Raw genomic sequence first — 26,664 nt, 5'->3', positions numbered from 1 at the left:
CACACTCTGTTCTCTCTCTCTCTCTCTCTCAACATAAAATAAAATACATACTCTTTCTCCCTCCCTATCCTTTGTTTTTTTGGCTACAGTGTGTATTTGGTAGAATCTGCTGCAATCACTGAGGCAACTGTTGTGGCAAACATCCCATGCAAGTTGGGTGAGAGAGAGGGAGAGAGAAGAGAGGCAATTAATAAGAGGGACAGTGGCACTGGAGCCATGAAAGCAACTCCCTCTCTCTCTCTCTCTCTCTCTCTCTGTGAGAGGAGCAAACTGGTCTTAGTCACTAAAACAGTCTCAACCCCCTTCCTGATATTCCACTCCAACCCATCTGTCGTGCCTCCGTTCGTCTCTTCTGCTATAAAAACACTACCATCGGCCTCTTTCTCCCGACTACCATCTTCACTTACTACTGCCCACCGCCCTCTTGTTGTATCATTATTGATATTGTTACTGCGGCTGCTGTTGTTTGGCTTTATGGATGGGAACAGAGAGCAATGGCGCGCGGAAGCCGCGCTAGCATACGGCCTTCGGCCGCCGGAGGTCCCCAAGGACCCCATGGAGTTCTTGTCGCGGTCCTGGAGCGCCTCCGCGCTCGAAGTGTCCAAGGCCCTGGGGCCGCCGCCGCCACCTCCTCCGTCGCTGCTCCCACCGCCGGCAGGGGCGATTCCAGAGGAGGAGCCAGAGGAGCTGGTGGTGGTCGCTGGGAATCCGTTCACCTTCGCGTCGTCTGCCACCTCGCAGATGGTGATGGAGCGGATAATGTCCCAGTCGGTGGGTGCTGCTGCTTAAAAATCACATCTTTTTCTAGCTCGCTGATGGGCGTCCTTCTACTTGTTCTTCACCTCTTCTTAGTTTTAATTTCTTGCAAAGACAGACAACTGAGAACTTTCTTCATGAAAAAGAAGCTGCTTTTGTTTAAAGTACAACATATTAGCTTCTGTTCTTCATGTTTTGTGACGCGCACAGTCGAAATTTCTCTCTGGACAAACTCCACGAAGTAATTCTTCCTTTCTCCTTCTTGTTTTTAGTAGTAGAAAAGTCTGGAAAGCAACAAAACGCTTGCTGCTCAATGCATTCAATTATAGTTGAACGTTCTCGAATTCTGACACCCTCATTCCTGAGCTATTTTGTTAGATTCTGTCTTTTGTTCCTTCGCAAGCCGCAGGAACAGCTTCCTCCGCGCCTAATTTTGATCCCATGTTCTTATTCTTCTTCATTACTTGGACAATGGCAGGAAGTGTCTCCTCTGACGTCTGGCCGGCTTTCTCACAGCAGCGGCCCTCTCAACGGCGGCGGATCGCTCTCGGACAGCCCTCCCGTCTCCCCCTGTGAAATGGATGACCTTAAGGTACTTTCTTCTCTCCAACGCTCTATGTTAGCTAATTCACCATGATGTGTTTCTTCTCTCCCAAACTAATGCTTATTTGGTTTGTAAATCGAAAAGAAGAAAACTATCTTCTGGTGTTCCATTTTTTTTTCTCTCATGGCACTTAACCTTCCTTTGTAAATCTACTTGATTAATTTTCAGAGCTTTCATTGAAACAAAATATAAATTTGTGTAGAAAAAGGTTAGTAATACACTGTGTTAAGACTTCTATGGGCAAGGAAGCAGCAGAACTGAAAGAAACATATTAGTATTTCATTTTAATTTGTTTAGTGTATATCAAGTTTATTTGCTCCTCAAAGCTACCAAATTGGAAGTCTAACATGCAAATCCCAGAAACTTTGGTGAGTAATTTACAGACTTCGAGGAGACAGATGGTCTCTTTGGAAGATGGAGTACCCAAGCCAATGGCACCGAGCTATCAATGCCTTTTGAAATATTTTGGAGGAAGAAACAAGGTTGTCAAAGAGAAAGGAGAAAGAGGAAGATGCCTTTCTCTTCCTCCAATAAAATTCCTGACACCTCTATAATTAGCAGAGTAATTAATTGACGGTCCCTTTTACTACTTTGCGAGCTTTAGCTTCATTGCTTTTTTTGCCCCCTTTAGTCCTCGTTCTCCCCATGTCATCTATATTGGTAGTTTTTAATCCTGTAAGATGTTGAGTAATAGACAAAGTTGGGGTTGACAGAGTCAAAGATCTTGTGAGGATGATAAAGAAGATGAGATTGGTCTTTTTAGGCGTTAGAGTGAAGCCAAAGATGCATTGTGATGAATAAAATAAGGTTCTTTCTTTTGTCTTGTTGCTCCCTGAGCAAAGCCTGCATTGGACAATGGGATCTGTGTTGCTTGAGGTCAAAAGAATCCTGTTTCCTCAGTTCTTGCCTGGGTAAAGAAGCAACCCATGTCAGTAAAAGCAAACAGCATCCCAGTGTTTGCCTCCATGTCTGTCTTCTGTCTTTGATTGCTACACTATCACCATCTGTTATCCTTGTGGCTTATCTGATGTCCTTCATCCTGTATGCAACACGAAGGATAATATTGCCATTCAAATGTTTGTCCTTCTCCCTGCCCAGCTTGAGGACTCAGTGTCCATTCTATCCTCTGGGCAATACCACGGACAGTAGTTTCAGCTAAACAGGTTTCTCATGCAGTGGTTCTTTTTGTTAGTGCTCCTCAACACCGGATTAAGATTATTATTTTACCTCACATCTTTACGTTGGATGCTAATAAATGTCTGATAGTGATCGCTTGAAAAGAAATGAACAATCTTGGATCGTTACATGTTGGGTGCAATGTAATGAATGCAGTATTGCCGGGCAATTGCGACGCCCAAACCGCAGCACTACAGAGGGACGAGCAAGACCGTGGGAAGGTGGCTCAAGGACAGAAGGGAGAGGAAGAAAGAGGAGACCCGGGCCCAGAATGCACAGCTCCATGCCGCAATCTCGGTGGCTGGGGTTGCTGCAGCGGTGGCAGCCGTTGCAGCCGCCACCGCTGCCGCCTCAGGGTCTGGTAAAGATGACCGCGCGGCCAGGATCGATATGGCGGTCGCGTCGGCTGCCACCCTCGTCGCCGCACAGTGTGTGGAGGCTGCCGAGTCCATGGGGGCCGAGCGCGAGCACCTGGCGTCAGTCGTCGGCTCTGCTGTTAATGTCAGGACTCCCGGAGATATCGTTACTCTTACAGCTGCTGCTGCAACTGGTGATTACCGCCCTCTTACCAAACCTTTCAATTCACGTTGTTTGTGTGGTAAGATCCATGAGACTGTAATGGGTTCCAGCATTACGAGGGGCGGCAACCCTGAAGGCTAGGGCGCTCAAGGACGTGTGGAACATAGCTGCTGTCATACCAGTGGAGAAGGGAGCCATGGGAAACCACAACAATCACCACCGCAACAAGCAACAGAAGGACTTGGAAAGCAATGGCAGCAGTTTCGGCGATGAGTTCGTCCCAGAGGAAGATAACTTCTTAGGCCTCTGTAGCCAGGAATTCCTCGCCAAGGGGACTGATCTGCTCAAACGCACCCGAAAAGGTATCGAATTTAGTTATCATTCTCATGGTTTTCTTATAAAGGCTCATATCAAAGGATTCATTTCTGTCGATTGATCTAATTTTAGGTGCACTTCACTGGAAGTTAGTCTCAATCTACATTAATGGCGTGGGTCAGGTAACAAAATCTTTCAATTTTTTGTCCTCCAGGTTTGAGATGCCAATTCCGATCAATGGTGTTCTATTTGCAGGTCATGCTTAAGATGAAGAGTAGGCATGTTGCTGGGACAATCACTAAGAAGAAGAAGAGTAAGTGGCCACACAGTTCTCTTTAGGACAATCCCCCAAAGGCCTGGACTCCAAGTTCCTTGTGAGCCTGACTTGTTCTGGGCGATGCTTAATTGCAGATGTAGTTGTAGAAGTCTGCAAGGAGATCCAGGCATGGCCGGGCCGACATCTGCTCCAAGGTGGCGAGCAGCGCCGCTACTTTGGCTTGAGGACCGCGGAGCACCGTGTCATCGAGTTCGAGTGCCTGAGCCAGAGGGAGCACGAGATGTGGACTCAGGGAGTGTCGCGCCTGCTCAATATCGTCAACGAGAAGAAGCTCCTCACCTGAGGAAGGAATGCTGCACGATCCATCTTAACTTAAGATCCGGATAAGAATGCATGTGAAGCTAATTCCATCTCTCCATTTGTAAAGAGTGCAAGGGAAGATAATGAGATCAATCATAATGGTTATTTACTAGGTACATATCCATTCCTTGTTCTTGTTGAAGTGTTTGGGGGTATAATACATATACTTAAACAGGAAAGAAGGAAGAAAAGATTGTGGCTGGCACAATCTTTGACTGCTACAAAGCAAGTCAAGTCAGTGGAGAGATATTATGTTTGGATTAAGCCTAAATGTCTTCTTGTCACAGACTGATTGTTATGTTTAACCTTACTATTTCATGAGTTGGGTTCAGGTTTAAGAATTAATATGGTAACTTTTGAGTCCCATAAATGTATCAAATTGTGTCATTACTTGATTGATTAGGTTGTAAACATGAAGGTTTGGTTTGTACTATCATATCAAATTGGTTAAGAGGGTTGGATTTGGATTGAGAGTTTTGGTGTATTGTCACTATTTGAGTAACATGCATTGTTAATTCAGAGTGGAAGGTCTCATTTGTTGTACTAATGAGCAGCATCCAAGGCTTTTCCATCTCCATCAACCATGAGGCTGGTGGCCTGGTGGGAATGTCCACTTGAGCTGGATGATTATGATTCACACCACTCCTGCGGCAGCAGCAGCAGCAGCACCACCACCACCATAATTGCTGCAGCCATGAGTGGCCAAGGAAATCATCACCCGTCCCTAGTCGCCCTCTTCACGTAGAGGGTGAGAATGGCACCTGATAAATGCTTACTTTCTTCTTCCTCCAACTATTTCCTGCATTGGCTTTTGAAGAAGACAAAGAGGGAGAAAAGGAGTCTAAATATGCTCAAGCCTTCATTTCAACCATTCCATTGTTGTGTTGCTTGTGGCATTACTGCTCATTCTGCTTCAGAATCCTCCTATTGATCTGGTCATGCAGGTAAGAGTTCAGGATCATTGATCTTTAAGAAAATGAAGATTCTTTATGGACAGACTCCTCTTCATTGCTTTCAGATCAATCATTTGCAGAAGAAAATTCATGTGTTTGTTGAGTTCTCACCATCCTTATTCCAAAGAAAGGGACAAAGAGTGACCAAAGGAATTGTACCTGAAGGGACCAAGAGACAATCTCTATGCATTATATGAAGGAGAACATGCACTTGTAGCAATTAGGACTGGATGTAGTAGCATCAGCATTTAGGATGTCCACATTTCTCAGATGCTGGAAACTTTGGCATTATGATAAATAGTATTAAAAAGGAAAAAAAAATTATATTGCCTCTTTATTTTCTGTACCATGTAATCGTTTGAGAAGATCATAAATGTCCATCTCTTTTTGCTCAATATGAACTTGACAATATGATATTCTTAGTACTTTTCCAGCTGCACATTGGTCTTTGCATCATGTTTTGACCAGTGTGGAGGAAAGTTGTGAAAGGAAAACCGAGTTTGGAACTTGGAATTTGTATGTCAATGTCTGAAACTACAAAAGAATCATCCACTGTTTTTGTACCCCCCCCCAAAGAAAAAGATGAAAACTTCATGAACATGTACAGGTAATGCCTACTCTTTATATAGTGATCATACAGACATCATCTTCACAAATTCTTCGAAGTTGACTTGCCCATCTCCATCCAAGTCCGCCTCTCTGATCATCTGAGCCACCTCTTCATCCGTTAATTTCTCTCCCAGACTTATCATCACGTTCCTTAGCTGCAAGAACACAGAAATACCAATCAGATACTAATGCACGCCCACGTACGCCTTCCTTCAGCTCAGGGAGACCTATAACGCACCTCGGTCGCGGAGATGAAGCCATTCTGGTCCTTGTCGAAGACTTTGAAGGCCTCTTTGAGTTCGTCCTCTGAGTCAATCCCCTGCCATGAGAACGTGTGTTGAAGGAAGATTGATCGAGGAGAAACCATTCGGTGGCGTGCCATAAAGAAGTCTTGCTTTACCTTGTTTAATTTGCTGGCCATCAGGTTCAAGAACTCGTGGAATTCTATCGTCCCATTGCCATTCGCATCGATTTCGCTGATCATTTTGTGCACCTCTCCTTCGTTAGGCTTCAGGCCCAGCGACTTGATGACGGTCGATAATTCTTCGAACGTGATACACCCTGAGAAATCCAGTGAAAGGCATGAGAGGAAGCATAACAGATCAAAGATGGGTGGGTGGGTGGGTGTCGAAGAAGAAGAAGAAGAAGAACCAACCATCTCCATTCTTGTCAAAGAGGCAGAAGGTTGCGTAGAACTCGGTGATCTGTTCCTCCGAGAAGAGATCCATACCAAACTCCTTGAAGAAGAGTAAGATTACAGAAACCTGTGCCAGGACTGGGCATTATATGTAGGCTCGGGTGGCTTTGACTTCTTCCATATTAATTAGTCAACGATGTTGACTTTTCCAGGTCAGTACTCGCATCTCCATTGCTTATAATCCAAGGGATCGAGGAGGCAAAACGCGATTTGGTCCGGTCCATGAAACCGGGTCGGCGTGATCACGACTGGTTCTCTGCTTCCTGTTCTACTTGTTGACATTTTCTCCTTTGTCATGCAGGTATATGCGGCTTGGAGACGGAGAAGGAAGAAGAGGAGGAATTCTCTCTCTATATCAAGCCAATAGAAAGGAATGTTATGGATTATGAACCTATGTAGAACATGATATTTATTATATGCAAACATTTGAGTCACTAAAGGAATGTGATGAGGTTGTGGTGTGCTTTGGCTAGCAGTATGATTTAGAGACTCTTCGGCAAACTATACATAATTATCAGGAAAAGATGAGTAGTCATAGAACAACACTTTTGTTCTGTTTGAGTTTATAGTGAATGTTAGGTTGGTAATACAAGATTGTATCTACCCAATATCTTTGACTAGGAAAACCATGTTGATTTGCCTCAATAAAGTGAATCTAATAGTTTCATGAAAGCATGTTGATTGCAATCAATAATAATATCTTAAAGTATTTGGACTAAATAATTGGATATAATCTTTAAAATGAATTAGATAAATAATATTCGGAAATCAACAAAATGATCGGTGGTTCAATTTCTTTGGCAAAAGAATAATATTATTAAACTATTCCTATAGTTTTCCAAAAGAATACTGTAATGATAAAAATAAAAAGCCTATTGATTAGGAATAAGAAATCCTTCCTTGAATACAAAACATATTGATTAGGATCAAACATTGATATTATGAAATACTCGGACTAAACAGACAATTTTTTAAAGTACTTGCAAATCGATAACAGTCGAAAATAAAAACAAAATGATTAAAGATTATTTTTCTTCGGAGAAAAGCAAGAAAATATACCTTTAATGGGCATTAAACCCATTGACAATGAAACCCGTGGCGTTACCGGGATTTGAATTTACGATAACAGATTCAATCTCTTTATGATAAATAGATTTGTTATCATTTAGCCGTAATCGATGTAATAGGATTTGTCTATTAGTACATAACGCAGTTAAGTCACATCTATTAGATAGCGTTAGCTGCTTTAAGATTTGTAAAAACATATATTTTTTTTCTTTAGATCTCGAACACGTTTGATAGCCCCAATCAGATGAAAACGAGGGAAAAAAAGGTCGCTTTTAGGCATTTTAGAAAATCTGGAATTCTTCATGTAATAATAAGAAACATGGAAAATTAAAATACGTTAAATTGTCCAATTATTAATTAAATGAGAGGAAATCGACAACTCTATTGAAACTGCAAGATTTTGCCTTTATATTTATATATATATATGTATATCGTGGTTACTAATAATATAATTTCATCCCTTCGCGCGACGCCACCGGATCGTATCCCTATTTCCTCACAATCGTGAATTCTTTTCCCTTTTCCCCTCTCTTCCTCGCTGCCTCTCTCTCTCTCTCCTTTGCTGCTATTCTCCAAACCTCCCCCAAGACACCAGACCGAAAGAATGCCTCCGAAGAAGCGAGTCGTCAAAACCGTGCGCAAAACCGTCCCCAAGTCCAAATCCAAAACCCCCGTCGCCACCGCCCCCGCCGCCGCCCCCGCCGACGATAACCCCTCCCCTCCCGCTGCCGCTTCCGACATCCCTATCACCCCCGTTCCGGCCGCAGCCGCCGAGGTAGCCACACCGCCCCCGTCCTCGACCGCCTCCGAAACCCCCGTTTCCGAGCTCGTCGAACCCACCCCCGAGCCCCCCGCCCCTGTTGCTGCCCCGGAGCCCTCGGAAACCCCCTTCGCTGCTGTCCCCGAGGCTGTCCCGGAGCCCTCGGAACCTTCCGCCACTGACGCCTCCCCCGCCGTCGAGGAAACCCAGGTTGCAGCTGTGGTGCCATCTGAAGCGCCCAAGAAGACCATCGTCCGAGTGAGGAAGGTGATCAAAAAGAAAATCATCAAAAAGAGGATTCCGAAGGTGGTGTCGTTAGCTAAGAAAGATTCGTTGCAACCGCCGACAGAAGCCGCAGACCTAGAAACCCCGGTTACCGAATCGGGGCTTCAGAACCCTAGTTCTGATGTTGCAGTTGGAGGGGCGACACAGACGGAGAATGTTGGTTTCGAAGAGCACAAGGATGTTGCTTTGGAAGAGGAGAAGGATGTTCCGCTGCAGGATAAGGAGGAGAGGCAAGAGGAGGCAGTGATAACTGCGGCTGATGAGGAGGCCGGGATGTCAGAACGGCAGAATAGGAGGAAGACAGAGATTTTTATTGGAGGACTTGGTAGAGATGTCAAGGAGGAGGATCTGAGGATGGTTTTTGGGAAGGTGGGCGAGATTGTGGAGGTAAGAATGATGATGGATGGACAGACTGGGAAGAACAAGGGGTTTGCTTTCTTGAGGTACAAGGATGCAGCACAAGCTAAAAAGGCCGTTTCTGAATTCTCTAAAGTGGAGGTAATTGCATTCTTTGTGCATCTATGCTCAATTTCATCTTCATAACCTCTGATTTTGTGTGCGACTTTGTCTTGCCCTATATCATTTTTTTTCTGAATCAAATTTATAGAATTTTGTGAAATGACATGGTGATTCTTCATCGTGGGGCAATGATGCCAAGAATGGGATTCTTGTATTTTGGAGATAATGATGAGAATTCATAATCTTTTGTCATTAACTGCCATAGTTAGAGCTATTGTTAGTTAGTTGCAAGCATTGTAACCAGACACAAAGGTCTAATTTGGATCACAGAATGTCATCTCTCCAGGACCACTTGGTGTTTACCCGTCCGAGTGTCAACTGGGACTAGTATGGATCTATTAGCCTAAATGGCAAATCCTGGTTCCCAAGCTTTAAGAATCAGTCCAAGCTTTTCTATGCTGTTTTAGACCATAGGAAAAATTTGTTGTTACTGTTATGTTATCAATCAAGTTCTATTGGTTGCATGGGTCATTGGTGGTACAATGTGTTTTGAATAAAACATGATGAACATGGTTCATGATTATATTATATTGGCACAATTAATTCCTGTGATTCATGTGGATGGAACTAAATTTAGGAACATAACAACGAGAATAACATTGAATTATTGATCCAAGGATATTAGAGCCTTTTATTGTGCCTCAAAACTTTATAATTGAAGTTAGAAGATTTATCAGTAGGAGTGAAAGAAACAATATCTGTTCATTGCATAACCTGCCTAATCTTTTTATAATATATTTTGGTTTTGATTTACCTTTTAGACCATGCTTTGTTTCCATGGTTCATGTGAATAAATAACCAAACCTTGGAACCGAACTACAACAGTCACAATGGCTCACTCAGAAATCTGACAATAGAAATAAAAAACAAAAGACATTTATGGAATAGCTTCCCATCATTTGTATCATTTGACTTTTAGGCTCTCATTGGATAACATTTGATTTTGTACACCTTAAACATTGGTCTGGTGGTGGTGTACCAAACTCACTTACCAATGGTTGAAGGTTCATTGAGGTTTGGTTTGATTGCTTGCCTTTAATCGAGCACTCACCTGAGGTGCCCGACGCATGGGTTTAGATGATCATCGAGGCGACCCTTCATTGAAGTATGTTTCTCGATAACTGTGCTAGGCTCTTGGGCCTTGCCTCTCCTCACTCGAGCGCCTAGCCGTGCGCCCAGGCGCATTTTCAAAACACTATGTTAGATGTGTTATTGACAAGCCATCCTCACTTTTCACCATGTTATTCTTAATCAACATGTGATGATTGTGATTTCTATTAACATGTTGCAGTTTTGGGATGACAGTATTAGTATCAAGGTTTCCTTCAAGTTTGTTTAGTGATTGTTGTTTTGAGTTTCCTAGATCATTCATCGTATATGTTCATACTTACAAGAATCAAGAGAATTGTTGTTGTGGACAATGGCCTAGTCGAGTGGGTGGTAAACAATGCCAAGGATTTGATTGTCTGGACTCTGGACATATATGTGCATGTATGATGTTAAAATTGTTAAGAGTATCAACCCTCCAAACTTGCATTTTCTGCAATTTGAGGAGAAAAATCTCACAAAGATGAAAGCTAGAGGAATGAAACTATGTTTTTTCCTAAAAGATCAGATAATGTTTTTTTATGAAAAGATCAGATAAAAGTAGAAAAAGATGAGAATTGTTTGAACTAGGAGGCTTACAAGATTTTTTTTATGCTTCAGTTGCTCGAATCCAAAAATAACATGACTAATTAATCTGTGTCTAAATACTCTTTGATTCCTACTGCTGCTTTTTTTTGTTCATTTTGTCTGGCTGAATGCTCCTAAAGGGGCTATACTGTGCCAAGACCCTTAAGGGGCTTGTGGGATCTCAGGCAGAGTTTTGTGATCCTTGTTTGGTTCCTAATGGGGTCAGGGAGACTCCCGAAGTGCAAGTCTTCTAAGTGCTTATGGATGTGAAACAGTTCCAATCAGACTGGAAAAGGGGGCAATTATCCCTGTTGTCAATGCCAACTGGATATATGATGAGAGGGACCCAGGCAGATGAGCTGCACAATTAATGAACCCTTCTCTTAGAATAATAACAAAAATCCATCTGGCTGTGCAATATGATCATTTTGTATTTCTTGAGTTAATATAATAATATATACTTTATATATAAGTTTAAGATAGAATATCTTATTATATAAGTTAATATAAGGTCACAAAGTGACCTTTTGAAAAGTTGTTTCCTGGGCTACTACCTACATTCTTATTCTATCCCTTGGGCTTATTAATTGGTCTATCACTTGGGTTTCCCTAGGCTAATTTGCAAACATGACAAGCATGTGACATGATTTATATAGTTTAGAAGCCATTTGTATTCTATGATTAATTAGGTGTCTTTGCGTATCCTGTGTTCATGTACAGGCAATCCTGCATAATTTTTACAATTCTTATCCAACTTTGTTATGATTTGCTTGTTGATGCTTTCTCCTGTTCTTTTAATATTTTTCCTTGGATATTCTTTGTAGCCAAATCACATTGAATTAACATGTCAATACTTCCAATGTATTGTTTTTGTAATTTATAATTCTTTTGTCATTGCCTCTATGATTTTTCCTGATCATACCAAGTTGTGCTGGAGGAAATTCAGAAGATTATTTATTGTTTTGGCTTTGTGTTGAGAGGTACGGTTGGTACTAATTTTGATCCTGTCATGATGTAAAATAAAGGTCTGTGGAAAGATTTGTGGGGCAGCTGCTCTTGAGGGGAATGATACTATATTTCTGGGAAACATTGATAAGAAATGGAAGAAAGAAGATGTAAGTATTAATAATTTCTCCATAGTAGTTGAACTAATAGAATAGCTTGTTACACGCTTCATGTTTTTTGGTGACAATCCTTTTTCCATGCTGTTGGTGTAATTTGCGTGCAGGTAATTAAGATGTTACAGGACATTGGAATTGAAAAGATTGACACTGTTACTGTTATGGCTGATCCCTATAATGCTGATACAAATCGTGGGTTTGCTTTTCTTGAGCTTGAAACTAACAGAGATGCGCATCTTGCTTATAGAAAACTTCAGAAAAAAGATGTTTTTGGCAAAGGCCGAAACATCAAAGTTGCTTGGGCTGAACCATTAAATGATCCAGATGAAGAGCAAATGCAGAAGGTATGTCTCTCTCTCCCTCCCTCCCTCTCTTCCTTCCCTGCTGTCTTTCCATGTTTGCACATGCACCCTTGTTATCTTCATGTTTGTGTTTGCTTGTGAAGTTATGATAGCACTAAAAACTGGCTCAAGATCCTTCACCACGTTGAACATTGATTTCTGTTAATTTGAGAGTTTGAAATGGGCAACATAAGAGGAAGTTGGCCTTGGAGCATCTATGGTTTTTTTATTGCAACTTGTGCTTTATGGGTTCTAAACTGGTTGTCTCTTGCTTGTGGAGCTGATTTGTGCACTTGAACCATCCTAATTGCTACAGGATTAGGAATCTCATGTTGTGGGCCTTGCGCCTTTTTCAACGCTAAATAATGTTTTAACTGTGTCGATTTGTTACTTTGGTCAGTATTGGGTTATGACAAACCATGGTTCATATAATTTTGCATTACATGTTGTAAAACTAACTTGATTATGTTTTGCACTCGTGAAAAAAATTTGTTGTCAAACCATTTTAAAGTGCATCGATTTTCAAGGTATTGACAGTTCTCGTAGTCTATGGATGCCACACACCGTATTTTATGGCCAAGGACGTGGAGGCATGATTTGCTAATATCTAATTGACATTTTAAAATTGTATATTTGTTCTTTGCTATTTACAAAAGTAGACAAGTACTGTTTCAAGTATTCTTTGACCAAAAAAAAAAACAAATTTGTTTTGATGGTCTGGTGACCAACAACCAACCAAGATGTGGATCAGACAAGTTTGTTTCAATCTGGTTTGTGCTGTACTACCCAATAAGCCTACTGTACCAAGCCTATGGTCCTTGGTGTTTCTTCTTATTTTTTATGAATGTTTACTGATCTGTATTCCTTTTCTATTAAGGCTTACTGCTTTGTACCTGTACTCTTTTTTTTAAAAATAACGGTAGATATCTCTATCTGACTTTCTCTCTCTCTCTTTCTCTCTCTCTGCTCTTCCTCCCCCCCTTCCTTCAGTGCTGTTGCCTCCTACTCCCCACCATATTGCTGCCACCGCCACCTCCTTCACTTACTAATACACCTCTCCTACTCTCCTACTCTTCCACTTTCTCCTCTGCTGCTGCCTCCTCTTCCACCCTACCTCCTCTGGCTGGATCCATATTATTTGGACTGGGATGTGTGTATACATGGCACACTGAACTATACTAGTGTTATATCTGTCTGCGTAAGGATCAATAGCAGTACCAGGCTATGATTTGGCACCTTGATTGGAACAAATACTTATTTTCTTCATTTTAATTTCCACATGTTTTGTCTTTTGGTTACGATACCTCATCTTAACCATGACATGTTGCTAAGATAGTCTCCTCTTGTCTTGATTTAGGTCAAATCAGTTTATGTAGAGGGCATACCATCTTCATGGCATGAAACCAAGTTGAGGGAGATCTTCAAAAAGTTTGGGGAGATTGAGCGGATTGTCCACTCACGAGATATTCAGTCAGCTAAGAGAAAAGACTTTGCCTTTGTTAACTACAGCACTCGAGAGGCAGCTCTTTCCTGCATTGAATCATTTGAGAAGGAAGAGTTAACTGAGAATGGCTCAAAGGTTCTCTTATGTCTAAGAATATATATAATTGTACTTGTTTTTGGTTGATTTCACTGGACACTTTGTTCTCCTGGTTTCCAGGTGAACATTAAGGTATCATTGGCTAAGCCTGTGCAAAAAGGAAAGCAGAACAAAGGGTTCTTAAAGTCTACCAGTACAGAGAAGGATAAATTAAAACCAGTGCAACGTGAGTTATGATGTCTGCAACAAATAATAGTTTTGTTATTTTTTGTTTGGACATTTTAACTTTTCTTGGAGCTGTTTTAGATTTGAGGTTTTTATACTGAAAATGTGTTAACATCAATAAACTAGATCCCTTGTCAACATCTAACAGAGAGATACTAGATATAACAGTTACTTCAAGTAAGAAAGCTGTCATGTTTTTCTTTCGCTACATGGTAATCCACTATTCCAAAATCAACATGTATTTTACACTGTAGCAATGCGAATGATTATCAAAGCATTTACTAACATGTGGATAGATAAATATGTTTCTCTGTTCATCTGTTAAAAGAACTGCCTTAGATGCAACAAGTTTCTCAAAATACCCATTCATGAATATTAAGTCATGAATATCATTTTCTTCGATAAGCTAGATGCCAGCTTTGCTCAATGCTGCCACCTTTTTCATGATGTAATCACTTCTGATCCATTTTTTGACTCTTTGGAATGTTCATATATGATCTGCTTCTTCTTTGTTTATGCCATGCATGTAAGTATCATATTCATCACCTTTACATTCAATGTGTCTTCTGTTTAGAAATTATTGTTTTATTCTGCTATTTTTAGAAGTGTAACAATGCCTCATTATTGCATGCCATTGTCACTTAGATTGTGATCAATGTTTTAAATATCAGTTTGAACTTATTGTTCAGATCAAGCACCGGTAATGGACACACCATTTGGTACCACAATTATGCTCAATTTTTTTTTTTCAGTCTGTTATAAATCAATGGACACTCGGTATTTTGTACCATACTGGTCTGACTGGTGCTGAAACCAGTATTGGACCAGTATTTGAATCTTTTTTTCTTTCCCTAGACTGTTTTTGTTGTTTCTTGATGTTAAAATTAGATCACCACAATTTGTTCAATATAGGAAAATGAGCTGATATTTTGCTGTTGTCAGGTGTCTATATGTTGGACTCAGTTTGGAAGTCATGCTACCAAACATTTTTGTCTAAAATAATCTTAATCGAGATGGGAGAATGATTTTGTTTTTATCTTAAAAGGAAAATGTTTAATTTAAACATGTGCAAAATTATTTCTTGTTGCATTTAAGCAGAGCAGACCTGGGTGCTGAATTGATTCCTTGTGTTTGTGTTGCAAAGTTCTTTTGCTAGGTAATGAGGTGCTAAAATGAAATACATAATTCCAGACAGCATATCGAATTCTGAAATGCTAATAAGTAAAACATGTTCATCTTTCCAAGAGATAAGGATAACTGGGGTCAATAACTAACTAGACCAATAAGATTGCAAATTCTTACAAAAATTTCTAATACATATAATAATTTTTTTAATAAATATTGTTAAATTAACACCTAACATTTAGTAATGTTCTAGTAGTCCTTCAGAAAGATCTCATATTGAATTTTATGATCTCTCTCTGTTATTTAGGAAATCTAGTCAAGATTATAAGTTTTAATCTTCGCTAACCCATATCCCATTTTATATGTCAAAATTAGACTTCACTGAACCTGCCGCAGCAAAAACTATCTTGCCAGCATTTTAGCATACTGAACAAGCTAGTTATTTTGAATCCCTTGTGCCATTGTTTCTATAATAATTTAAAATGGCTGGGACTGGTGAAGACTATTTAGTGCTGGAGAAGAGTAGATGAGGGCTGTGAAATGATGTTAATATTTCAGATCTCAATCTCGGTTTTGGTCGTTCTTTTATTTTATTTTTTGTTCCTCAAATACCTCTCTGTGAACATGGCTATTTGCTGTGCTATTCTGCCCTAACTTGTGCTATCTGTTCACTGGAACTTGGAGTGCGCACTTTAGTTTAAGTCCATCTTTTTAGGTCCTCATTTATTCATTACATGGTTTATATCAATAAGAGAGAGAATCTGAAAATGTTCTAATCAAATATCAAGTGTAAGGAGAGAATGCGGACAAAGCTTTTGGCAAAAGTGAGTTTTATAGTTGAAATACTATGAGTTCCTGTGGAGACTCAAGGATGGTGAATGTTGGCCAGTGAGCCATGTATAAATTCGCTAGTGTTGGTGGGAATCTTCAGTAACTATTTTCTTCAGTTGAAAGTTAAGTAGCACACATGATGAGATTTACATAAGAACATTAGCATGTTGTAGTATATAATATATATGCCATCTTTTCTTGGAATTTGGTAAAGGTTTCTGTGAAACATATTGTTTTACGTAGATTTAAATACTAATGGTTGAGATGGAATAATCAAACAGATATGCAAATAAATTGGTTGGATAATGGAACAGGTAACAATTTCTTCTAGGTTTGGTGGGGTTCTGAATGTATAGACTCTCAGGGGCTTGAATCAAAGTTTCATTCTGGAATTGTTTCTACGGATTAAATTTATCCAAAGATTTTGGTTATTGGGTCACAGTTCATACTTTGTGCCTTAGGAGTTCAGAGCATCTCCCTTACTTGGCATGTGTTAGCATTTGCACCATCTGTAATTTGTGGATTGGTAGAAAAACTAACACTAACATACTTGCCTTTTTGATATGACCGCATACAGTACCAATCCTTGAATAGGGAGACTGATTCATTTTAATCATTCTTACATATTCAACTGCAATTGGACTATCAGAATCAGGGTTGCATCATTTGCTTCCTCTGCACAGGATCACATCTGTGATCACTTAGTGATTGAGAAGGTCATTTAGGCCCATACCTACTGACAAACAACTTGATTAGCCTGATTTGTCAGTCATCTGTGTGTATATGATGATCGACTTGAATTCAATTGTGAAACCTAAACACAAACAATTGTAGATGTGCAATTGTGCACCAACAATGGGCTCATGATCTTTTTGGCATTGATAAAAGGAATTCATGAAATTATAAGAACGCTTAAAATATATCAATGCTAATTAGCACATCTGTAGTGATGAACTTAAAGCTAGAAGCAGAATCCTATCTACAGGCTCAATCTCTGATTTATTTGATCTTCAATCTCAAATATGTTAGGCTTTTGTAGCCGTAAATGCATCATTAGTTATAATCTGTTCATTAATAGGATATGTAACAGATGATTCAGTTTGGCTCTTTATATGTAAAGATCTTATTAGTTCCTCAGCTTTTGAACTCCACATTACCTGTTTATTTTCTTATGTCATGTTCATTCTGACATTGTGACGCTCCCTGTTGATTTTCTGGCTACTTCAACTGCATCAATGCCTTTTTGCACTTGACTTAACATCCGTCTACACTTGCTTCAATTTTCTTTTTATTCTTTAATCATTTCTTCCATTTGTATTGATCTATAAGAAAAACCATACTTTTGCTATCATGAGAATCAATCGAAGTATCCATCCAAATTAGCACCTCTCATGTCTATCAATGTGCCTATTATACTGTATTAGTACTCTTTCCATATGACATAGCATTTATCTCTTATCTATCCAATTTGAGTATACTTCCTAGCAAGGTTCGCAATACCACCCAATACGATTCAGTATTGGCGGTATTTAGCAGTCCAATAGGTTACTGATACAAAACCAAGATAAACCAGATGATATACCGATAACAGATCTTTACCATGCGGTATGACCCGTTCTTCCTGGTATAGGGCCAGTAGCATCCTGTAATGCACGGTACCATGCAGTATGCATGGTATAGGGCCGGTGCCACTCTGTACCAGATGATATGGTGTCTGTAACTCAGTTTCTTTTTTAATTTTTCTGCCTCTTCTAAGTTTTTTTAAACTTGGTACGTACCAGTGTATCAACACTTTCTGGTATAAGTGGTACAATACTGGTACACGAAAAACCTTGCTTCCTAGCATCACTTCTCTCATACTGCGACTCTATCTATGTGATATAGCATCACTCTTGTCTATCGTTGTGCCTTTAAAATTTCTTGTATCACTTCTTTGGATCATCGACATATCTATTTGCTCTAATGCCGCTAGATGTGACCCAATAACTATGTTCCTTCAGCTGGTCTATATTCATAATACATCATTTTTTGGTGCTTGGGGGCTTCTAATGGCAATAATATTTATTGGAAACCAATAAAGATAATTCTTAGGGTTTAATGAGTGAGAGGGTTGAAGGGTAGAGTCCGTAGACATTATTGGAGGAAAAAATAGGATTAGAGGACAAGAACCATTTCACAGGGTTCAAAGGAGACAAAAGAACAAGTCACCAATAAAAAATCAGGTCATGCAACCTATCCTTTATTGTTTTTCTCCTCCCATTCATGCCATAATCCTATAAAATGGTATGCACATGTTCAAAGGAGATCTAGAGATGCTGTAGTTAGATGATATGAGATAATTAGTACTAGTGGTGTGAGGACTGGTAGAGGTAGGATCAAGAAGACTGTGAGAAGCTATAAATATGAATTTGAATGCTTTTGATTAACAAAAGATTTGTTCTGTACAGAGCTCAATGGTAGAAGAATATCAGCATAATCAACTTCAAATAGTTGAGACATTATGATTTGTCGTAGTCTCTTGTTGATCTTTGAATAAAAGACTTGATCACATATCATTCATGGGTTATTGCTACTTACAGTTATATCAAGTTATCAACAGTATTGTCAGCTTTTATTTTTTTCTTTTTCGTGCTCTAATTAATCTGTGATGAATATAAACATCTTGGGACTCCTAAAACCATAGGGAAGGGTAACGATCCTAACCCAAGGGCCCGTTTGGTTAGTTAGGGAGTAGAGGAAGTCAAGGATTACAATACTGAATGATACCGCTCGTACCGGGTGGTATGTATCGTTCCGCCAACAGACCGGTGCGCGAACCACTCGCTACTGGGCGGTACCATTGATCTAGCCTCATATCGGATGATATGAGGCTGTATCGGGCGGTAACGGTCGATTTCGACCATCGTCGCCCGCTACTAGGGGGGTATCAGCCTAGTTGCGGCGAGGGAAGAAGAAGCGTCGAGGGAGAATGCACTTGAAGAAGAGGGAGAAGAAGAAAGAGAATCGGGAGAACCTCGACGCTTCTCGATTCGGTGGCGCCCTCCCTCGACGACCCGATCCAGGAGGTAAGGGAGAGGCGGCAGCTCAGCTTCTTCTTCACCGCGTTCTTCGCCGAAGGTCGGAGACGCCTGCGGCCTTTGACGTTTTCGTCGAACGCTGCCGATGAGTAGTTTTCTCCTTGTTTGACGCGACGAAGAGAAGAAAAGGAGGCAACCTCATCGAGGCAGGAAACACCTCCTTTTTTTTTAAAAAAATATTTTTAAATATTGATTTTTATTTTTTTATATTATATATATATGCATCGAGCGGCACACCTTGGCATATCGCTCGGTATGCCCCTACCATACTGTTTTGAGCAAATTTTGAAATGTCGGTACGAGACGAAATTATGAACCTTGGTGGAAGTTAGGCTTCTTGAAAGTAATCGACTTTGAGTCATTTGGTTAATACAAGTCATTTAGAAGGTCACTTCCATTAAAGGTGGTTGAATGATCTTTTATACCTAGTGTTTTCACTTCACTGACTTTCGACTGAGCTGAAGTCATATGAAGTGGTTACTCGTAGTCAACCAGCCACTAGATATGAATGCAATTTCTGGAATATATTATGAAGGATTGACTGGTTGCTGACCCACTACTAGTGATTGATTGATAGATGACTCATCGATAGACAAAGGTTGGTTGGCTATGATCCATTGGTTGTATGAGACCTGAGACCCACTGGCTATGAGTTCTTTTTCTATTTATAATTTATATTTGATTGCTCAATTCAATTAAGTATTGCCTACTGCTTTCTCTATCGTTTCACATCCTGCTGTACAATTGCTGCACCTACTGTCTTTCTTTTCTTTCACCATCTTTCTTTCCATTCCCTGTTCGCTAGGTGATAACATGGTTTAGTGTGTGTGTGTGTATATGTATTTATGCATGTATGTATGTATGTGTGTATGTGTGTGTGTGTCTTTCTGGTTCATCTTTCAGGAAGTTTTCCATGGTTTCTTGTGTGTTCCACTACAGGATTTAAAAAGGTTTATTTTCCCTTCCAAATCCTTTTATCACCTGTATGAGTAGGTGTTTTCAAAGTAGATGCCTCTCTCCATATCTTATCTGATCATGAGAGCTGCTCATTTTCTCGAGTCAAATTATTTGAAATTGATTTATTTTGCATTTTAACTCTTTAAAGAGCCCATCTTATTCATTATAGATGGCTTAGTTAGCCTTAATCTTAGTAGCTCATGTATCATTATGATTTTTTACACCAATAAAACCATGAAATGATTGTTTTTTCTTTCCCATATATTTCTGGTCAAGTTTTATTTGACAAAATTTGAGAGTAAGTCATAGCTTTATTTAACCTACCTTTTTTGTGAAGAGTTTTCAATGAATGACAAAGAAACTAAATGAAATTAAGTTGGTTTAAATCGCTAATTTTGGATTATACCATTGAAGTTCTTGTAGGGATTCAGTGAATTATAAACCAAATATATTTGACATTGTATATTCTGAATCATTTCTCTAGGCCAAGTGAAAGCAAGTGTTTCTTCGTACAAGGGAAAGTCCTCTGAAAGAGATCACAATGCAAGTGGTGAAGACAAGAAGACTTCTACTACCAATGAACTCCTGCAGGTTTTGAGAGAACAGGCTGCATGGAAACAAGGACAAGTGGGTTATGCTAGAGGTATCTCTTATCCTGAAACTGGTATAAATGCCTTTTGCAAGGTTTTAGCTTTCATGAGAGTTTTCTAAGTTAAATAATTTGCATTTATTTTTAGTTGGACTATTTCCATTTCATGCTGTCCCATGTAAATTGGCCTTTGGTGCAAAATATGATACAGCATTTTGCAAAATGTTATAAGACAAAATGGAGAAATAAAAATATATACCACATACTACTTGTATAAATTTGGCCAGTTGAATATTTTAACTAGACTAAGATATATCAAGTGAAGCCATGAAGCTCACCTGTCACTTAGATGAAAATTATAAGAACATATAACAAGTTGTTTTCTGCTGCCACTTGGGTTCTATATGATTCCTTCCCTTTGTTGTAATTTGCTTTAGGCCAAAGCTAGTAGAGAATTGACAGACCATTTCTTAATGTTCCTAACCAAGTTTTTGGATTTCATGTTCATATTTCCTGGCACCTTTATTCTGCCTCGAATAGGAATTCTTTCAACATATTCAAGTGGGATGCACATGTTCTTTTTATCAGTCATTTATTATCAAATGATAACACCTGATATAAGCAATTTTCTCATTTATTGTCTTTAGGGTAATAACATACATCCTTCTCACACTCTTTATGTCTTATGCTCTAGCTTTTTCAATATGTTTTGTTTTAACATGACCTCCTGCTTGATGAAAAATAGATGATCCTACAACTGTGTTGTAAAATTCTCTCTTGATTTTAAAAGGACACTAGTTGTTCACTTGAAACTCTAGATACCTCACTCCATTCTAGCCATTCCATTTTATTTTTCTTGTAATGCATCCATTTTTTCCGTTGAATAATAGTTCAAACTTCAAAGCCATATATTTTTTTGAATTTTAAATTTTTTTGGCCATTTATTTCAATTATATGCAAAAATAATGAAATTATAATTCTAAAGTTGCACATCACTTACCTATTTATCCAGAACTGTCGAACTTCACAGTCCCTTTATGACTTTAATGTAGAGTTTATCTTAATGTATTATTATTAACCAAATGTGTATGGAGTTTTGTGTTGGATATTTTTACCAGTGCAAAAAGGTGATAATTCGAGATTGCCAATTGGGTGGATGCTAAGTGATTGAGAACTTGCCTTTCACATCTTGCATTGTTTGTAAAGTAGTGTTAGCTCCATCATATACATTGGTGCAGTAACTAGAAATCTCTTTATTTTTTAATTTATCATATCGTATGCTTTAGAAATTTTATCATAGGCTATTTCAAGATTGATAACTATCGTGTTCTGCCCTTGTTTCACTTTGATTATTTTTTATTATAGTCTAAACACTTATGTTTTTATAAGTAACCTTGGTGAAGTGCTTTCTTCAATTATCAGTATGTTTCTTTGAACTTTTTTTCATAATTATTTACTACTTGATCTCCCAATTACTTTATTACCTCAACAAGGATAGCTCAAGAACTGACAACATCATCTCCTCCTAAGAACACTTTGATACTATTATTTTGTCAATCCTTCTAGGCTTCACACTCTTCTTTTCCAAGAAAGAAAAATCTTGTGAGCACAATTGCTACTCTGTCTGTATATTTTCTGTCGTATACCAAAGTTCATATGTGGTGTTTACAAGCAAGATCTTCACTTATCTACTAGTTATTTGTGTTCATATATTTTCTTTGTTCTTCATTGAACTAATTTTATGTACTAAATATAGTGCTTTTCTTTTAAAATGTTCTATGTTCCACCTTGTTGGTCTAAATGCTTCTGAACTAGATTGAGAAGAATTCCACGATTTTGTTTAAGGAATATAAGTGAATAAAGCTAAATCTAAGGGCCCAAATTGCTAATATTGTTAAGACCAATGAAATTATGATTAGATAGTTGAGTCTAGTTTGAAGGACTAGTGTCTAACTAATTGGTAGCAGAAAAGCAAATAACATATGTCCTAACTCTTATGCATATAATGAGATTAAGGGCATTGTTTGGTTTGGAAAAAGCACACTTTGTTATGGTATTTATTAATCATGAGATTATTCTCTCTTTGGCAAAATCTGACACATGCGACATATGTGAAACAATTCTTTAGTTTGTTGTGATAGATTCTGGTGGTGCAAAATTTTGATTTGGGTTTGTGGATGATAGATTAACTTATTACATTCACTGGAGGAATTCAGAAGTTTATATAACTCATTCTTTTGAAGAACATAACTGTATAGATGTAAGCTTCATGGATGTTTTCCTTGTCATCAAGAATAGTGCTATTAGAGGCAAGTCAAAGCGCATAGGCACTATGAAAGTATAGGCTTTGGCTTTACCTAACATTAGATTCATAAGCTTTATAAGGCATGCCTTAAGTATATGCCTAATGGGCTTTCTCAAAAAGCGTTAATGGTTTATAAGCATGCTTTTGTAAATATCTAGTTTCTCTTCACACCACTGATATTATATATTTGATTTAAAAGATTAGATCAAGGTTTGTCGATACTCATGTACCGACACACCATTCACCTGTACGTACCTAAAACTTGAAGAGCAGGAAGAAGAAAGGGGTGGAACAAATGGTAGTGGAGGAAGAGGAGGAAGGTGGAAGGAGGAAAGAAGAGGAAAGGAAGAAGAGGAGGCAATGGAGGAAGATAAGTAGGAGGAAGAGAAGGAGAAGAAGAGGAAGCGTACCTGAAATAGACAAGTAGCTGGTGGCAGTAGTGCCTCACGGGTGAATGTAAGGGAAAGAGGGCACGTGTACGGGTGAATAGTTTTTTTTGTTTGTTTAATTAGTCAGACCGGATTGCCCAAAACGATGTTCCCGGATCCATGTTCAAACCCACACTGGTACATACAACTTGTTTCATACTGGTTCAGGTGAAAGTGCAGTCCATGGATTAGACAAGGTTTATTCGTGACCATCTTTCAGAAAGAGCAAAAAGACCAACCAATAAAAAATGTTTCTCTTTATTAAAAAGGGAAAAACGAGACTCATCAATTAAGGTTTCAATATATCAGTTTGTCATCCTCTTCTCTTTTCTTTGCTTATTTGTTGCTTTTCCTTCTTCTATTATCGTTTTTTAATCTTTGCTACATTACTCTTTTTTTTCATTGTCCACCTTTATGTTTGTGCATTTTACATTTGACACAACACTCAAACCTTGAGCTAACGAGGTAAACCATTTCAAATTATTTTTAATTTAATTGATGTTAATTACAGCTCAATTAATGTTTATTTGTTATGAAATAAATTTACATGTCTATTATATCTGGTATTCCTTCAAAACACATGCCTTACCTTGTGCTTCACACTTGGGCTTCATGTGATCCTGGTATCTCAATGATCTTTTGAAGTTTGAGCATCTATGAACTTTGATCAAGGTGTGAAAGTTCAAGAAATCTAGAGAATAATTGCTATAACCTAATTTTCTAGATACCAAATCAGTTGGCAATACATTGAAGAAGTAGAGAGAGATGAACTATCTTCGATGTCTAAGCATTATATATATATATATATATATATATATATATATATATATATATATATATATATACTGTAGTTGTTTCATAAGGGTGTTTTTTAGATATAATTTGAAATATCACTGTGACTTTGAGTTAGGAGGTATGGTCGATGACATTGTTTCTTATTGAGTTAGATTATGAGAATGCTTAAGATGCTGTGTGAGAATCTACTTATGAGAATGCTTCTTGAGTTAGATTATTGAGTTAGAGGCATGGTTGATTATGAAGTAAGGAAGTTACTTTGTATACTGCAAATATGGACTTTGAAATGATAGCATCAAGTGAATTAATAAACTAAAATATCTTGTTTATACAATAGTGCTACCTTTTGGGCTCTATTTATTTAGAGGAATTTGTTTTGTTTTCGTTTTCTCTGACTTTATGTGTTCTTTATTCCTTGATACTTATTTTATTTTTCTTTTGTTTTTGGTGTCTCCCTGTTTGCGGCAAGCTGGTTGAAGCTTGAATGTATGGTATTAGTGTCACTGGTAATTTTGCTGGGAGGAGCTCAATATATATTATTTTCTAAAACTACATTGTTTTTCCACTTTCTATTGACACTATCTTTGGTGTTGGTATGATATCCTATCATGTGGATATTTTAGGTTGGCAAAGTTAGAAAATTGTCTTTTAGTTCTATGACCTGTTGTCTATTTAAGGATCTCATAAGGTCCAAAGTTTTGATTCTGACTTGATCACTTGATTTTTTTTAAATAAATGATGATTGAAATATAAGTCAGCCTGTATCACACAAGTTCTTCCAAGGATTTTCCTTTTCACTATCGTTTGACAACAGGTCCTGCGGTCCAAGATTATTCACATATTGCGGCTGGAGGGAAACGTGCCTTTTCTTATATGGTAACTACTGATGTCTTAAAAATATGCTCTCTTGGTCCCATCTGATCATATCCTTGATATGCCACCATTGCTGCAGGGAGAAGATGCAGCATACTCTGATGTGAGAGGATATCCTCGTGCCCGTCTTGACAGTTCTTTTCCAGTTTCGAGCTCAAGGTTTAATTAGCCAACCTTATGAACTGTATCTTGTTGGGTAACCTTTATCCAACTTTTTCTCCTATTATTTACTTTGTGATTTTCCATGCGCTGGTCAGCTATGGTGCACATCCCCATGGATTGCCTGGCTCATCTTTGCCATACTATCAGCATCAAAGTGTTGGCTATCCAAGTGGTATGGTTTGGAATTTTGATCATCCATGTAATTTGAGTATTTCAGGCATATGACATAACGTTTTGCCAAAATCAGGTACTCGCTATGGGGTGGCAGAACATTCAAGCACCTTTCAGGTAAACTTTGACTGATTGGTCCCTGATAGAAGGCAAAATAGGAGTATTTAGGATGCTTTAGTTGCTGCAAGGTCATGTGGGTGCTCATGATGTCTTCTAGCACTTCTTTCGGTGCATGACACATTTGTTTTGTTTCTCCAGAGGCAAGGAGTTCCTCCTCCATATGGAGGCAGTATGTATTCCAGATGTAAGTTCTATGTCCAAGAAATATTCAGCATTCACTCTTTAGACATTCTGATGATACTTTTCTTTGTGCAGACTCGTGAGAACTGGAATGTCTCTTTGCATCATTTATTTCAGCCTGGAACTCCCCACTCGGTTCTTCATCGGAACATCCCAACTTTGGTGCTGAAATATGATGTTTCCTGGCAAGTTCTGATTGGTTGCCATTAAATTTTCAAATCCCCATTGTATTATTCAGGCCTAGCAAGTTGCTCTAGCGTAATAGCGTCTCTGAGGTTCGATGACTCAGCAAAAGCATCTTCCACCATCTTTGTCCCCTTGACATGGACATGTTCACCTATATGAGCCATCTCACTTGTTAGTGGTTTGAGCACTGTGGTGTTAATTTATCAACTCTTAATCCAGACTCTGCATCAGCCTTACGATAGGTACAGGCTTGTCCAGTATGATTTGTATGGTACATGTGGTTAGAGTTACTTTCTGACATGAAAAGGACATTGTCTAAAAGCTTCATACTGTGTTCGAGAACGGAATTCCTGGAAAATTTTCGACATTGTCTAAAGGACATTGAATCAGCCTCACCCGTATGCTACTCTTCGTCTCTAGCTTATTGATATCTCTGCCTTGAGATGTCGGTATAACGACTCAATCTGACACCGGATTTTGGGGTGTCTGTGTATGCGTGTGTGTATATATATATATATAAGTAATTTAGTGTGTTCGCTTTCAATGTGGCCTCTGAACAAACCATCCAGAGACAATCTAAGAGTGGATTGTCAGCATTGAAACTAGTTGCAAGTGTGCTACAATCCTGAGTTCAACTACCTGTGTAGTTTCATTATATGGTTTTAAAGATGCATCGCTTTTGAATATAAAAAATAGAAGGACAAGGAAAATTATCGCTAGCCGACATCAAACTCCTTCCGATGGAACACATCTGAGAGACTGGTTTCATAATGTGGCACCACGTGGATACAGATCAGCATAAAACATATTCGTCGTCGGATATCGAGTTGCAATGAAACTAAAAATGGAACTAAAAATGAAACTAAAAATGGATCCCGTGATCTCAACTACGTCCATCATACATACTTGATGTTTACCCTACTTACGGTGGAGTGCTCGTGGTGGATTTGTTGATGGGAATTTTGAAGGAAGTATGAGATTCCCTTAACTTCTAATATGTAACCAACCCATCATTAAACATTTAATAAATGAATTTAGAATTTTGTCATTTTTTTAAATTTTAATA

At 38.7% G+C, this 26,664-nt stretch overlaps 3 protein-coding genes across 3 annotated transcripts; 2 read left to right on the top strand and 1 right to left on the bottom strand.

Annotated features, from left to right (window-relative positions):
* The first annotated feature begins 337 nt into the window (after positions 1-337).
* LOC135678442 (VAN3-binding protein-like) lies at positions 338-4,478 on the top strand. Its single transcript, XM_065191278.1, has 7 exons — positions 338-771; positions 1,235-1,348; positions 2,693-3,086; positions 3,166-3,417; positions 3,503-3,552; positions 3,626-3,683; positions 3,782-4,478. The coding sequence occupies exons 1-7, from the start codon at positions 475-477 to the stop codon at positions 3,988-3,990; spliced, it is 1,374 nt and encodes a 457-aa protein (XP_065047350.1). The 5' UTR covers positions 338-474; the 3' UTR covers positions 3,991-4,478.
* An 815-nt stretch (positions 4,479-5,293) lies between these two features.
* On the bottom strand, positions 5,294-6,342 carry LOC135678443 (calmodulin-like protein 8). The gene is made up of 4 exons (XM_065191279.1): positions 6,225-6,342; positions 5,970-6,130; positions 5,808-5,888; positions 5,294-5,724 (listed from the first exon to the last, which is right to left on the bottom strand). The coding sequence occupies exons 1-4, from the start codon at positions 6,295-6,297 to the stop codon at positions 5,593-5,595; spliced, it is 447 nt and encodes a 148-aa protein (XP_065047351.1). The 5' UTR covers positions 6,298-6,342; the 3' UTR covers positions 5,294-5,592.
* Positions 6,343-7,801: 1,459 nt separating this feature from the next.
* LOC135678441 (protein gar2-like) lies at positions 7,802-25,925 on the top strand. Its single transcript, XM_065191277.1, has 12 exons — positions 7,802-8,877; positions 11,598-11,687; positions 11,801-12,037; positions 13,392-13,613; positions 13,695-13,800; positions 20,274-20,432; positions 24,721-24,782; positions 24,859-24,938; positions 25,037-25,113; positions 25,189-25,229; positions 25,371-25,416; positions 25,488-25,925. Exons 1-12 carry the CDS (start codon positions 7,939-7,941, stop codon positions 25,493-25,495), a joined length of 2,067 nt encoding a protein of 688 aa, XP_065047349.1. The 5' UTR covers positions 7,802-7,938; the 3' UTR covers positions 25,496-25,925.
* The last annotated feature ends 739 nt before the right edge of the window (positions 25,926-26,664 follow it).

Source organism: Musa acuminata, chromosome BXJ1-7, assembly GCF_036884655.1.
Source record: "Musa acuminata AAA Group cultivar baxijiao chromosome BXJ1-7, Cavendish_Baxijiao_AAA, whole genome shotgun sequence".
NCBI classification, from domain to species: Eukaryota; Viridiplantae; Streptophyta; class Magnoliopsida; order Zingiberales; family Musaceae; genus Musa; species Musa acuminata.
Note: the sequence above shows the minus strand (reverse complement) of the source record. Positions and strands in the feature narration are given on the sequence as shown.

Coding starts and splice junctions, on each gene's coding strand:
- LOC135678442 (XM_065191278.1), top strand. CDS start 475: ATGGATGGGAACAGAGAGCAATGGCGCGCGGAAGCCGCGCTAGCATAC. Junction 772..1,234: donor AGCGGATAATGTCCCAGTCG/GTGGGTGCTGCT, acceptor GGACAATGGCAG/GAAGTGTCTCCTCTGACGTC. Junction 3,553..3,625: donor ACATTAATGGCGTGGGTCAG/GTAACAAAATCT, acceptor TTCTATTTGCAG/GTCATGCTTAAGATGAAGAG.
- LOC135678443 (XM_065191279.1), bottom strand. CDS start 6,297: ATGGATCTCTTCTCGGAGGAACAGATCACCGAGTTCTACGCAACCTTC. Junction 6,131..6,224: donor CTTTGACAAGAATGGAGATG/GTTGGTTCTTCT, acceptor TGGATTTCTCAG/GGTGTATCACGTTCGAAGAA. Junction 5,889..5,969: donor TGGCCAGCAAATTAAACAAG/GTAAAGCAAGAC, acceptor TTCTCATGGCAG/GGGATTGACTCAGAGGACGA.
- LOC135678441 (XM_065191277.1), top strand. CDS start 7,939: ATGCCTCCGAAGAAGCGAGTCGTCAAAACCGTGCGCAAAACCGTCCCC. Junction 8,878..11,597: donor CTGAATTCTCTAAAGTGGAG/GTAATTGCATTC, acceptor TGTAAAATAAAG/GTCTGTGGAAAGATTTGTGG. Junction 25,114..25,188: donor AAGTGTTGGCTATCCAAGTG/GTATGGTTTGGA, acceptor TGCCAAAATCAG/GTACTCGCTATGGGGTGGCA.